General features: G+C 44.0%; 2 protein-coding genes across 6 annotated transcripts in view; one reads left to right on the top strand and one right to left on the bottom strand.

The window, feature by feature from the left end:
* LOC120949101 (uncharacterized) overlaps window positions 1-15,580 on the bottom strand; it is a 252,172-nt gene that overhangs the window by 95,149 nt on the left and 141,443 nt on the right. The window lies entirely within an intron of this gene.
* LOC120951704 (TBC1 domain family member 1) overlaps window positions 12,090-15,580 on the top strand; it is a 28,376-nt gene continuing 24,885 nt past the window's right edge. For 2 of the 5 annotated variants that reach the window (XM_049607765.1, XM_040370556.2), the window contains exons 1-2: window positions 12,093-12,220; window positions 13,403-14,099. In XM_049607765.1, coding sequence (XP_049463722.1) covers window positions 13,980-14,099 — 120 coding nt within the window. In that variant the 5' untranslated portion in view covers window positions 12,093-12,220; window positions 13,403-13,979. The other 3 variants (XM_049607763.1, XM_049607764.1, XM_049607770.1) reach the window with 3 other exon arrangements.

Below are 15,580 nucleotides of genomic sequence, written 5' to 3'. Positions count from 1 at the left end.
CATGGCAAATGTTGTTATTGTTTACTTATTTGGTCACACATACATAATCCCACGCTTATTGCAAGAAGGAAACACTTTATGTCCTTCTGTTTCATTTAATTTCGACTTCCCCGCAGCGAGCAAGAATCGTTTTGACTATTGGTTTACCAATGCAATAAAATTATCGTTGTATGCAGGAGCATCACCCACCACCGTCTCGACGGAAAATCAACAATGAACTGTGCAGCTGAGAGCATCGACGGCCCTCACGATCAGTGTGGCCAGATTATTTTGGCGGTTTTCGGTAGGCGCATCAAAATTTTATCGGTAGTTTTCGGTAGGTTAAAACTCGAAACTTAACTCGAGTGGAAAGAAGTGAAAGCGAAATAAGTGTTAAGTGTGATGGGGGGGGGGGGGGGCGGGGGGTACTAATGCGCAAAATTAAAGTTCAATTTCAAAACAATATGCATCCTTTACTTAGGATATGGATTAGATTTGGTTCAGCGGTAACACAAATGAAGGTGTTTCTGAAGTGTTGATCTGAAAATGGTACTAGGAATTCTAAACCAAAGAATGACTTAGATGCTCATTCTTTTTTCTCAGTGATGGCAAGTTCTTTTTCTTGGGGCTCCACGCGACCGCTTAGGGCCACTGCAGTGCTCCATGGGATACGATTTTATCGTCCGTGCTGTAATTTGATTTTCGCTGGATTATTTAGATTGATTTGATAGGTTGGCTGAGTTTCATCGTTCAATGATTACAAAAATAGAGATTTTTTCTTTCAAACCCAAATATATATACATCGGTATTTCTGGTCACTTTGCCCTCAGGGCAAGGCGAGCTTTTGGCGGCCACCGTCGCAAAACCGTCGCAAAACGTCAAAACCGGCGTCGCCAGCGAGCGAAACTCGCAACGATTTCGAGGCGCTGGCGACGGTCGTTTTTGACGTTTTGCGACGGTTTTTGACCTTTCGAGCGAGCTTTTGCCCTGCGATCCAGTGTGGCCAGATTATATTGGCAGATTTCGGCAGGAGCACTGTTAAGAACGCAACCATTTAACCGTCTTGTGTACGACCAAAAAACATCACGTAATCGTACAACCGCCTACACGGGTAGGCCATACAATTTATATGGAAGAATGATGTTTTTTGTGATTAAAAGAGTATATCTTTTGAATTTGTAGTAAGATTTGAATGAAAACTGTCTTATAGGTTCATAATAATGTTTTATAACATATCGTTGTAAAATTAGAATTTTAAAAATCCTATCAATATTTTTTTTATCAAAAATGTGCAGTAACTCCAACACCCCAACCGGCCTTGCCGCATGTTTTAAGTGGATGCTTATTTCATTTCATTTCATTTATTAATACAATATCCGCCATCAAGGCTAAATAAGGCAGACTTAAAACTAAATAAACCCTAACAAATAAACAAAATAATTCATGAAAAACTAAGCCTAACTAAACTAGTCTAGACCTAGCAAAAAAATTAAAGAAAAAAAACAAAGGTAGAGCGTAGAGACTATCAAAACTTAATGAAACTTAGAAGAATAATTAAAGAGAATTAGAAGAAAAAATACGGTTACGGAAAGAGTTGAGAGAGGAGTCGAAATCAAAGAGATAGTAAAAGTGGTTAAACAACCTGAAACAGGATAGAATAGGATCATTGAAAGTATAGAGAGTATGACGTGTTTCAATTGACAGAGGATCACGAGGACGAAGGGAACGATAGGGAACATACAACGAGATGGACGAGAGTAAATCAGGAGCATCAGTATCAGAAAGTAATAAGCCACCAATAAAACATGCCTGAGACACTTGGCGGCGGAAGCTTAAAGAGTGAAGATTGAGTAACTGCAATCGCGTTTCATAGGGAGGTAGTGAGGCAGCACCGAACAAACGACGAAAAGCAACCCTGGTAAAAAGGCGCTGAATGCTTTCAATTCTCGAACAGCCATCAATAGTAGGAGGATTCCAGATGATGCTAGCATATTCAAGAAGAGGCCTTACCAGAGCACAATAAAGGTTTCTTAAGAAGCTTTGATCTCTAAAAATAGAGGTAAAACGTAAAATAAACCCAAGAGTTCGATTAGCTTTTAGTAGAACCTCATCAAGCTGCAGTTTAAAGTTAAGACGACTGTCGAGTATAATACCAAGGTCACGGATGGACAAAACACGAGAGAGAGACGAGTTAGAGAGAGTATAGTTAAATGAAATAGGAGAAAGAGAGTGAGAGAAAGAAATAACAGAACATTTATCAGGGCACAAGCGAAGTAAGTTGGATGAACACCAATGAACAAATGCATTAAGGTAATGCTGAAGACTCATACAATCAGAAGAAGAGGACACAGGTAAAAAGATTTTGATATCATCCGCATAAAGGAGATGACCATCAGGAGGTAAAACATTACAGACATCATTGATGAACAAAGAAAACAGAAGTGGACTTAGCACACAACCCTGAGGGACACCTGACGTACAAAAAAACTCCTCAGATAAGTACGACCCGGTTTTAACCCTGCAAGATCGATTACTTAAGTATGAGGACAGCCAGCTAATAATGCCATCACCAAAACCAAGTTTAGATAGTTTAGCTAATAGTAAAGAGTGGGGCAAACTATCAAATGCAGCATGAAAGTCAGTGTATATTGCATCAAGTTGGGTACCTGCCTCAAAAGATCTGAAAATATTGGTAACAAAAGACATGAGATTAGTAGAAGTAGACCTACCAGGCATAAACCCATGCTGTTTAGGGCTAATAGCGGAACTACAACTATGAAGTATGGTTGGAAAGATACATAGCTCAAAAGTTTTGGCTGTGGCACATGTTTGAGTTATCCCACGATAATTAGAGACAATGCTACGGCATCCCTTTTTGTGTACCGGAAAAAGCCAACAGGATTTCCAAAGAGCAGGAAAGACCCCGAGAGAAAGTGAAAGGTTGAAAATTTTAGCAAGGTGTGGAGCAAGCACGTCCTTACAGTTTATTAAAACTGAGGCAGGAATGCCATCTGGACCAGGAGTAAAAGAACGTTTCAACCCAAATAACACCTGTACAACTGTTTCAGAGCTAACCGAAATATCGGAGAGATTAATTAAGTTCTCTGGCGTGTAGAGTAGCCCACCCTCAATAAGGTTAGGGTCACTAACCGGTGGCTCAAACATTTGGGAAAAATGTGCAGAGAATAGCTCACAGATCTCAACAGGCGTAGAGGCAGTTCGAGAATCAAGTACCATTTCATTAGGTAACGTATTGCACCCTCTTCGAATCCTAACAAATTGCCAGAAGGATGCTGGATCAGAACGGAAACGCGATTGCAGTCTACTCGAATAGGCCTCAAAACAAGCCCTGTTGTATAGTCGATGCGCAGAGGCAGCGTACTTAAATAAACGAAAGTTGAAAGCAGATCGGTTCAGACGATACCTCCTAAGATATTTCATTCTATCCTTTTTCAGGTTGCGAAGAGTACGATTGGACCAGGGAGGATTAGGAGGGGAACGAAAAATAGGTGTACATGAAAGGAGTGTAGAGGTTAACAAAGCATTAAACGATTGGACAGCCTCGTCGACCGATGTACATTGATAAAAAAAAGACCAGTCGGCACGAGATAGAATAGAATTAAGTTTACGATAGTCTGTAAGACGAAAATTATAACGAACACTCAATGAATTAGGAGCAGAAGGCAATTCATTCCTAACCCTACTAGCCCTAAATAAAGAAGACGGTAACGCAATTTCCAGAGCAGGATGATGGGCATCCTGGGGCAGGAGCAGTGACGAAGCAGGATACACAGAAGAACAAGCAGCAGCAGCAGAGTTAGAGAGCACCAGGTCCAGATAATGATTTGAATGGTTATGCACCCCGTTCAGCTGATAGAGTTCATGCAAATTTAACACATCCAAAAAGCAGGAACTGGATGAATTCAAAGAGATATGAGGCACATAATGTCTCATAGGTAAAGATGAATCTGACCTTACTGCGGCTGCAGGCGACCACCCTAACGCCGGTTGATTGAAGTCGCCAAGAAGGATAAGATGATCATTCGGTTTCATATGCATGTATGCATCGCTGATGAAAGCAGAAAGGGATTCGAAATAGTTGCGGTCGCTGCTCAAATACGGTGGCACATAAACAATCCCCACATAAAGACGAAACTTAGGAAAAGAAACACGAATACATAAAGCTTCAAGCGTAGGTTGATTCATGTTAAGTGCCACAGACGGATAACGACTGGAACATGCAAGCAGCACACCACCCCCACGCGAACGTTCGTTGTTTAACCTGCTTCGATCACAGCGGTATATGTTGTAGGCATCACTATCAAGGACCATGTTGGATGGAATCGATTCATTTAACCAGGTTTCAGTAAGGGCAAGCATTTCAAACCCTGATTCATTCGCAGAAAGGCGCAATTCATTGTATTTGGTGCGAAGGCCTCGAACATTTTGGTAATAGATCACGAAGGGGTCTATTAATTGTGAGCTATCCGTTTGGCAAACGGGCTGATCTGTGGTGAGCGATTCGTGTTGCTGAGATTGTTCTGTGATTGAAGCCCCACCCCCGGTGATAACTGAGGGGGTGTGGGAGGAAACTCCGGTTGGATAGCCTCTAGGATCTCGGTCATCTGGGATGGTGATAGAATCACGCGCTGTGGGGATGGCGATCGATGATCCAAAAAATGATCCGGATGAGCGGTGCTTTTTGGCGCAGCAGAAGAGCAATTTGCACTGCTTGAACGATGCGAAGTAAGCGCAGAAGGGTCAAATCGGGCCCTTTCATGTATACGTTGCTTTGGTGGGCCACGATCAACAAACTCACGAACAGTAAGTGAAACTGGCCAAATAGTAGATTGAAGCGCCAGATCCTTGAGTGATTTGGGAATACTCACTTTAAACGATATAAAGGACATCAAATCAAGGTTTGCGCCCTTTTTCGTGAGACGGTAAACATCTATGTTGTCGGTTGGCAGCACAGCTTTAAGCCACACACGCATATCATCAGCGGAGACATGCGATTTGATGTTCGTGAAGTATAACCATACTTTTTCTGCTATGCCAGTGTTCGTGGTATCATGGTTCAAAACAGGATCAGAAGATGATTTTGTATTTGTTCGGCAGTGCCCAGCACTAATATCACTAGTCACCTTAGTACGATGAGTGTAGTGGTTGCAGCTATCAGAAGCTTCCATAGTGTTGGTATCGTTCGCTGCTTGCTGGATATCTGCAGTGAGCTCCATTGAGTTGGTAAATGTACGGCGAGTGGATGCTGTTTTAGTCGTTCTGGTATTAGTGGCGTTGAGTGACGATGCATTAGTGGACGTGTGCGTTCGCGATGCGTGAGAAACAGACGGCTTAGCTAATACGGGTGTTAGCTTATCAGCGAGAGCGAGGATCTCAGCAAGCAAATCGCTCTTGATAGCCGATCTAAGAGAAGAGAGAGATGAGTCAATCGTGGTGAGAATTTCTGCTTTCACCAACTCGAGTAGGGCTGCTATCTCACTTGTGAGAAGTGAGTTTGTGCCATTGCGAAACTCGTTACAATTTTTGCACAACCACAACAATTGATTATTCCGCCCAAGCTCACGAGTAGAATCACGGGACAAACCCGTGCAATGGGTATGATGCTTGGAGCCACACACACCGGCGCAGGACACCGAATTTGCACTATCGGTGGGTGCATTGCAGGTTGAGCACTGCATAACGAATGACACAGCACAAACTGACGAGTGACAGGAGCAGGAACGAAGCCAAACAATATCTCGGCAAAACTGACGAAATAACAGGAGACTAGGTGCAAGAATTCAGGTGCAACTTGATAACAATCGAAGGCACGCACTAGCCAGTACAAGCAACTCAGCAGCACCAATGTTGCAAATGTTGAAAATCAGGCAGTAACACGGCAAAACAGCATCAAAAATCAGGAGCACAAGGAAGGCACAACCACTCGGTTTGACAGTCGATCTCTCTCTGTGATGTCTTTTTCTTTTCTTTCAAATGTTGTATTACAGTTGTGTACAGTTAAATTTTATTGCATGATGTGTAACAATATTTTGAAATTAACACTGAAATCATCTCTTTTAAAATGATACCAACCACTACGCACGATTGAGTGAGGCACGATTTTGTGAGAATTATTGGACAAAACACCCAGGAAAATCATTTTATAAGTTTCCAAATCAATGCAAATGATGTGAGAAGTACAAAAAACAATGTGCATTGGAATTTGCGAAGAAAAATAAAAAGGGGATTTAGCAGATTCTTCTCTGTGTCAGTGTAGTAAGCGAATCATTCTAGAGATGGCGCTAGTGTTTAACGTATTTTCATTTGAAATAAGGAGACAACTTTTGAAGCTAATTTTGTTCGAAGTGTCACGTCGGTTTGTCGGTGATTGTATGATAGCGTATAAAACGAATCTATCATCTCGCAAGTGTAGAATATAACACCCGATGTGATTGTGTGATTGATGAACAATGTTCAAAACTTATCGATTTTTTTATAGATTCCTTTCAACATTATTTACTCGGCTAATTATGGATATTCCTGTTTTAAAAAATATTTAAAATGATTGTTTTGGTGCAATCTGTAAAAACCGGCTCCGGAGCCGTGAACGTGGAGTAGTTGGTGCGGAGCCGGCTCCGGAGCTGCTGGAGCGGAGTCAGCTTCGGAGCCGTGGGTGCAGAGCCGGCTCTGTTGGATTGGAGTGGAGGAGGTTCCGAAGTTGTCTGGAGCCGGTCGGAGCCAGTTTTTAATAAAACAGATTTTTGTGTTTCGGACTGGTTCACCATTGAGGATACTAAAGGACACACGAAGCTCTTCTGTATCAATCACTATATTCTATTATAACATATATTCTATTATTACAGTAGAACGTCGATTATCCGGGGGCGGATTAACCGGCGGGTGGCTTACCCGGCGCTCTAGCACCAATCGAACACGACATCGAACATGAAAAATGTATGGGATATGACATGTTTGTCTTGTTTGTTTGTTTGTGTCTGACAGTGCACCTCCATATGATTATATGGGTTTGTTCGTGTCGGATGTCGTGTTCGATTGCTGCTAGAGCGCCGCCTTAACCGTGCGCATAAATGTGACAGCTGTTCAAACGTACAGTGAACATTTGCTGCGATAGTCAAGTGGGCAACCAGTTTTTTTGTGCAGCTCTGTAGTGTCTAGTGGTGTTTTCGAAATTTATTTTTGTTCATGAACAGTTGTTCATGAACAACAACCTATAGTTATTGATTAAAATAATATTCTACTAACGATTTATCGATTGATTCAAGGTGAATTAATCATAAAACTAGTGGATTATTTAATTTTTATATGAATTTGACATTTCTTAGACCATTATCCGCGCAAATCGATTAACCGGCAAACGCCCGGTCCCGAGCTGCCCGGATAATCGACGTTCCACTGTATATGCTACAAGACTGTTGTGTGTGTCGGGTCGCAGCCTATGATCGAGTGCGAACCCTCGGTAGCCCGATCGCTCCCGAAGCCCTTAACGGCCATTCGGACGTCGGATGCTGTCAGTTCCACGACAGCATCGAGTCGCGGTTACACCACCGACAAACCGACGTGACACTTCGAACAAAAAGAGGTTCGAAAGTTGTCTCCTTATTTCAAATGAAAATACGTTAAACACTAGCGCCATCTCTATAATGATTCGCTTACTACACTGACACAGAGAAGAAACTGCTAAATCCCCTTTTTGTTTTTCTTCCCAAATTCCAATGCGTATTGTTTTATGTACTTCTCACATCTTTTGCATTGATTTGGAAACTTATAAAATGATTTTCCGGGGTTTTTTGTCCAATAATTCACATAAAATCGTGCCTCACACTTCCTTCGCAATTTGTATTTAGAAAAGTTGTTTACATCGAAGCAGCAGTGAACAGAGCTTACTTTGACAGAAGTGATCGCCTCACTGGTAAATGACAGTACTTTCGTGTGGGACACTTTTGTAACGCCAGTGTCACGTCGGTTTGTCGGTGGTTACACTGCACTGTTTCTGTACACAACATAGATGAGTATATTTTATAGATCGTCAACATATATGTTTATACAACAAGCAAAACAATTGAAAAATGTATATAACTTTTGAAAGAAACGTAAGTAAAACTTAGAAAAAGACTATTCATCCACTTAAAATATGCGGCAAGGCCGGTTGGGGTGTTCGAGTAAGGCTCGTGTCTGTGCTCCATCGGATACGATTTTATCAGAAGGCCTGTCAAAATTTTATATGAGATTTGACAGATAACGTCGGACGTGCGATTTCGTCGTACTAAACTACTATACTATACTAAACTCCAATGGAAACCACCAGCACTGAAGCAAGTGAGATTTGAGTAATGGTCGTTGGTGTTGATACCCACGTATCTGACCACGCGACCATTCATATAGATTTTTGCTCAGAAAGTTAGAAGGCTATATAGGTCATGATAAGATGAAACTTGTCGAAACACATTACAAGAAAAGGATAGCAATATAATGATGAGTTGTAATACGCCATCTATTGATCAAACCAATGAAGCTGTGGAGCTTTCTTTTTTTTCTATGGATATTCAATTTTCCAGTCGTTTAAGCTTAATCTGTGGCGCTTGGGCGGAATCAAAAATTTTTGATTTCGTCGGACGCCGCATCCGATTTTATCTGTCAAACTAAATGTGTGGTGTTTTGTAGGAACAATCTCAACTTAATTTTTCATAATCGTTTTATTATTAAAATCATCCCAATAATCACAATATTATACGAAAATGCGTTTGACAGCACGTGCGATAAAATCGCATGCGATGGAGCACAGACACGTGCCTTACTGCACATTTTTGATTAAAAAAATATTGATAGGATTTTTAAAATTCTAATTTTACAACGATATGTTATAAAACATTATTATAGGTTCATAAGACAGTTTTCATTCAAATCTTACTACAAATTCAAAAGATATACTCTTTTAATCACAAAAATCATCATTCTTCCATATAAATTGTATGGCCTACCCGTGTAGGCGGTTGTACGATTACGTAATGTTTTTTGATCGTACACAAGACGGTTAAATGGTTGCGTTCTTAACAGTGCTCCAACCGAAATCTGCCAATATAATCTGGCCACACTGGCCCGCAGGGCAAAAGCTCGCTCGAAAGGTCAACAACCGTCGCAAAACGTCAAAAACGACCGTCGCCAGCGCCTCGAAATCGTTGCGAGTTTCGCTCGCTGGCGACGCCGGTTTTGACGTTTTGCGACGGTTTTGCGACGGTGGCCGCCAAAAGCTCGCCTTGCCCTGTGGGCAAAGTGACCAGAAATACCGATGTATATATATTTGGGTTTGAAGGAAAAAATCTCAATTTTTTGTAATCATTGAACGATGAAACTCAGCCAACCTATCAAATCAATCTAAATAATCCAGGGAAAATCAAATTACAGCACGGACGATAAAATCGTATCCCATGGAGCACTGCAGTGGCCCTAAGCGGTCGCGTGGCGCCCCAAGAAAAAGAACTTGCCATCACTGAGAAAAAAGAATGAGCATCTTCAATTCTCGTACCAATCAATTCCTAGTACCATTTTCAGATCAACACTTCAGGAACACCTTCATTTGTGTAACCGCTGAACCAAATCTAATCCATATCCTAAGTAAAGGATGCATATGCTTTTGAAATGGAACTCTAATTTTGCGCATTAGTAATCCCCCCCCCTCCCATCACGCTTAACTAGTGTTGGGCATTGTGCGCGAGTGCGCACTGTGCGCACAGCACACCTCATTGTGCGCACTGCACAGCACACTTTGTACTGTGCGAGCACATTTCGCACAGTGCGCGCACTTCGCACTTTTCGCACACTTCGCACAGTGCGGGCACTTTTCGCACACTCCGCTCAGTGCGCGCACTTTTCGCACAGTGTGAGCACAGTCCGGACTTTTCGCACACTTCGCACAGTGCGAGCACACTCCACACTTTTCGCACACTTCGCACAGTGCAAGCATGTTTCGCAAATTTCGTGCAGTGCTTTGTACTTTGTACTGTGCGAGTACACTTCGTACTGTGCGAGTACACTTCGTACCATGTTACAGGAAGTCAGGTGGTGTAGTACTGAGCATATTTTGACAAACCGCCTTTAATGCATCAGTTAGCATTAGCGACTCCGATCCGTTGATGCAACGAGTTCAAGTCGGGGCGAATCAAAGATCCATAAATCGCTTGCACACATTCATACCACACACATCCCCAACCCCCCCCCCCCCCCCCCCCTCTCGCCCTGTCCCATGTCCCCTTCTCTTCAGTTAATCACAAAATTTGACTAGGGCTCCGAGTGAAAATTGTAATTTTTGCAAGCCTGCGACGCGAATAGCAGTTTTCGCGTGAAACCAGCTGTCTGTTTTATTGCACAATCGCAAAGCGGTGGCTCCGAGTACAAGCACAGACACGTTTCATCTCAGCCAAATTCAAGAGAATCCTCAACCCACTGGAGCGTCGTTTACCTACGACCTTCACAGTTCATAGTTGTTTTAAAGAAACGCGTGATAATTTCTTCGGCTACGGACCGCTGTGTTGATATTGTGTTTCGGGGCCTTTAAATTTTTGTCTGGGTGTGTTGTATCCTTGTGTTTGTGTAACTGGTTTTCGATGGTGGTCAAGCGCAGCGTTCTGTGCATTCGATTCTCGCAGCAAATGTCTCCGCGCGGTTTCGGTGTGCTCGTGTACCGGCCATCCACACTTGCAAAGAATTATGTTGTTTCTTGCTCTACCCAATGCCTTGGGCCAACGATGATTAAATTGTATTGATTTCAGCAGTGCGCGCGTGTTTCAGCGTTCTGCGCTTTTGCCATGCGTAAAAGGGTGGAAAAGAAGAGCGAGGAATGAAGTGCAGCGTAGAAGGGGGCTCTTAGATTGAAAAAATATTGTCTATACCCTTTAAAGGATTCGAAACAGGTGTATGTCAAATCGATGGAGTTTCCAATATTTGCATGGATCTACACATGCTTTCTGTTGGGACCAATAATAGCCATCGTGGATGGGCGGACGGAGTGGGGGGGGGGGGGGGGGGGGGGGTTGGGCTTGAAGAGGTCAGGTGTCCGCCAAGTTCATCCACTGTTAGACGACCCCGATGGCTGAGTAAATGAACTCTAAGAGAAAAAGCTGACACTGGTCGTGTGGTCGTGGTCTTTGTGTACGTACCACCATGGTACGAAGTGTGCTCGCACAGTGCAAAGTGATGCAAGTTAAGCTTGCACTGTGCGAAGTGTGCTCGCAATGTGCGAAGTGTGCGAAAAGTCCGGACTGTGCTCGCACTGTGCGGAGTGTGCGAAAAGTGCGCGCACCGTGCGAAGTGTGCTCGCACTGTGCGAAAAGTGCGGAGTGCGCGCACAGTGCGGAGTGCGCACAGCACACTTAATTGTGCTCTTTTTCCCAACACTACGCTTAACACTTCTTTCGCTTTCACTTCTTTCAACTTGAGTTAAGTTTAAGTTTCAACTTGAGCCAGTTGTACCATAGTGCGCAAATGGGATGAGAACCGAGCGAGACAGCAAGCATGGCGATGAACGAAAATGTACATTTTGATGAATAGAAAAGTGTATTTTTAATACGGCTAATGAAATATGTATAGAGCATGCAGCTTGTATACATTTGCATATGTAAATGCAGACAATTATTTAGTATTTTAAATTACAGCACATTATAATAAATCAAGAGCCGCCAGAACAGATACAGCATAAATAACTGTCACATTCAAAATTATAGTACAGCGCCCTCTACCGTCAAAAACTTCAAGCACAATCTTTTATGCTGCAATGTTGTTATGCTACAGGTGTAGCACAAGGTGTTTCATATTTTTCTCAAACATACGCAAGCAAAAGCATCAATTTAAACCCAATTGTACATTAATCAATCATAAAGAATATTTTAAAAAAATATAATTCATCCACAAATAATTAAATAAAACCTTCCTGCAGTCGGTTGTATTGTGTGAATATAAACATAAAAAAATACAGCACCCCCACCATGGCGACGGTCTGACTGCGCCCAGTCGAGTGTTCAACCATCGGCTACAAACGGCCGAACATCGCAGCATAGCAGCATAAGGCCCGAGCATAAAAACCGATAGGCTCGGTTTTGTTTTGCTCACCGAACGGGCAGAAGAACACACACAACCCGCGAGGCGTCAACAGCGGTCGCAGAAATTCTTTCCGAAACGGCAAGACCGTGTCCGTGCGGAGAAAAAAAGAAAGAAGTGCAAGAAAGTGGTAAGCTAAGGGGAGGCGGAAAGGGGTGGGTACTGCCTTCATGCCGCCCAGTGCAGTGCAGTGAAATTTTCACACAAAGACGGGAAGGAGCTGCCGAAGAATTCGCAAAAGTGTGCATCGTTTACCGTCGCGGGGAAAGCGTGAAAATGAAGTGAAAGAAAATCGCACCAATGTTTCAATGCTCCCTGGTGGTTGAAGAGCGAGCAGCATAGGTATGGGTGTGTGTTGTGAGTGTATGTGTGTGAGTGTGTGCAGTGTACCTTCTCCGTGTGCGCATTATTACGAATGAAGAAGCAGCCCCGAAAAGTGCAAAAAAAAAAGCATTCGAGCATACACCAACCCTACCTCTACGGTGCTGGGCAGCTAGAGAGAGGGATTGATTTTTTCTTTACCCTTGTGCTGCCAAACTTCTCAGCTTCTCGCTTCAGCCCCTTCCACGGTGTGTGTCGTCTGGTCTCGGGGCCTAGCGCACGGCACACATCTTCGGCTGCGTTACGTGTTACGGCGGGGCTGGCTGGATGTAAGATTTGCTTTTTCAAGGGTGGCTGGGGACGCCAGTTTTCCCATTTCCCCTTTTAAGCTGCAGCCATTGCGAGCAGCTAGCACGGGGGAAGTTTTTGCCATCGCGCGCTGTGAATCGCGCTTACCCTCCGCCCGGAGCCATTTGCGAACAGGGCCGAACTGCAGCCCCTTTTAGTTTAGCGCTTTGATCGATTCGCGTGCCTCGGGAGGGTTTGTGAAGGTGAAAGAAAAGAAAACTCCCGTACGTCACAGTTTCTTTGCACCGTGTGCCAGAATGAAGATTACTTTTTATTATTAAAAAGCAAAAACTAGCGATAAACAGCTCTTTGCTCTATTATCTATTATACGCTCGCATACAACAATAAAGCAACGAGATGCCAATGCTTTCGCGATAGCTGGGCCCCTGCACAAGCCGTTGTAATGTTTATGACGCCCACTGTGGTCGTTAACGTGCTGCGCAGACAAACGGGCAGGTGATTGTTTTGAATTTTAATTTGCCGAAAAGGGTTGCTGCGGCGTTGCCTACATTCAGGCGCACAGCGCACAAGTTCAATTTTTGGGAGCAAAGGACACAAAACCAAACGACGGTTTTGCCAACGCGTACCATTACAGGCGTGATTTACGCCTAATCGTGTAACACAGTTTAATGTATTATTGCAGTGTATCGTCTGTGTGTCCGTTTGTGAGTGTGTGTGTGCCTGTGTGTTTGTGTGAAATAGTGCGGTAAAGTGAAGGATTGGCGACTTCCACCCCTCGTAAGTTGTGCACGTGCTATGCGAAGTGAGTGAAGGCACATGAAAAGCATTTTACAGCGCCATCTAAAGTCGGGCGCAAGCGTGTGAAAGCACTTAGAGAGGCAAAAGGCGAGTTTTTCGTTTGCATTATCATCACGTACATTGCATTTATACGCTCAGTACATCCGCAGAGTGGAGCCGAGATCTCGCTTAGTTTTGTGCTATGGTGCAGCTACCAGCTGTGAATGTAACATTGTGGTAAAAGTTTGAGCCCAGCTCCGTTGCACTCTCGCTCTCTCCTACTCGATTTCCCTTTGCCACGCTTTGCCTTTCGCTCTCTCTCTGTCTGTCTGGCTCTCTGTCCCACTCCGTGGGTTAACAAACACACAAAGCGAGTCTGTGTGGTACAGTGTGTGCCACTAAACCACCAGCCAGCCCTACGGAAACAGCGCTAGCACGGCAACAGCGACGGCCCCACAGTAAAGCTGGACCGGAACGCGACGATGAAGACTCGCCTGACGACGCTTACATGGCGTGGATCCGCCTCGGTCGATCCCCGCTTTTCCGCCGCCATGCTGCCGTGGTCCATCGCCGACATCAGAAACCACGAAAGTTATGTAACGGTAAGTGTGCCGCAATTAATTGTCCCACGGTAGTTGGACACCGACCCGATGCCCGCAGCACGGTGGACTACTAGTGCCGATGTGTGCTAAAAATCTCTGCACCTCTTTTGTCCATTTGTCCCGCATTTTAAAACGCAAACCTTCATAGCATTCCCATACCAGCAGGGTCGCTTTTTACTGCCCCGCATACAGGGGGTGCAGATTTTTGCCAATCCTACACGCTCACTCGTGTCCAGTTTGTGCGGATCTCCATAGGGAGATGGTAAAATGAAATCAAACAAAAATTCGCTTCGGACGTACACGAAAACCAGAACACCAAACCTTGGGTATGGCTTTGAGCAGTCAGGCACCTCACAGCGCAACAAAAAATCCCAGCCCCAAAGCTCAGCCAACCGTCAACAGCTGAACACATCCTTGTCCATCACTGCCCCGTGGCGCTACATTACACCGAATCGTTCCCGCGTGGCGCAAACTATCAGGCGCAAACTTCGGCCGGTCGGTTCTATCCTTTTTCGTTACGCCAACTAGCAACAACAACACAGAGGGAAACACACACACGCACACGTACACCGGCCACTCGTACGGCACTCTGCGGCCCCGTCCGGAACTTGTGGAAAATATCGATTTTCCATCGGAAATGCGTTCGCAACATGGTACGCATTTCGCGATTGAATTGTTTGACGGGTTTGCTGCCTTCGCTCGCACGCTTCACTTTATGCTAGGGAGGAGAGGGAATGTGTGGGCAAACTGTGCGCCCAGCATTTTTGTCTACACTCCCACACACACACACACACACATGCGAGGGTTTGTTTCTGTTAGAAAGGGAGTTATGTTATGCGAGACGAAGCGGTGGTGGCGTCCCTGTCCATAAACCCATTCATCCGCCTAACGAGATTACGTTCTCATCAATTATTAACAAGTCAAACACGACCCGCCAAATCCAATGGTCTTCTCCTTTTTGTCTCCACCGCTGTAACTATTGCAGTTGTATGGTACGATCGTGGGCAAATTTATCCGAATCACTCGGGGAAACCGAGTGGGTTTTTTGTGCGTTTCCCTTTACCATTGTCATGTGCCGATGCCTGAGTCAACGATTACGCTATATTTTCCTGTGCCCGTTTTTATCTGTAATGTGGGAATAATTTGACATTTCAATTCAGCAGCAGGTACGCTATTTGGGTGTGAGATATGTTTGGTTTGTGCAAAAGGGAAGTCTTTTTTACGACAAACGACAGCACGAAAATAAAACGATTTCCACAACATCAGGTAATCGTAAAAGGTATTGCATTGCCAGTCGCCAAAGATATTCGATTTAAACTAAGTTTAGATTTAACGATGATATTTAACACCTTATCTAGCGCTTCTTCAAGACAAGCACTCGCTGAATAACAAAAAAGAAAAAAATCTCAGAAAATACATTATAGTGATCTCACGAAACGGCGTTGCCCGAAAGGCGTACCATCCCGACGCCATAAATATTT

Source organism: Anopheles coluzzii, chromosome 2 (assembly GCF_943734685.1).
Source record: "Anopheles coluzzii chromosome 2, AcolN3, whole genome shotgun sequence".
In the NCBI taxonomy this organism is placed as follows: domain Eukaryota; kingdom Metazoa; phylum Arthropoda; class Insecta; order Diptera; family Culicidae; genus Anopheles; species Anopheles coluzzii.
The sequence above is the reverse complement of the archived record's forward strand: the minus strand, read 5'-3'. Positions and strand labels throughout refer to the sequence as shown.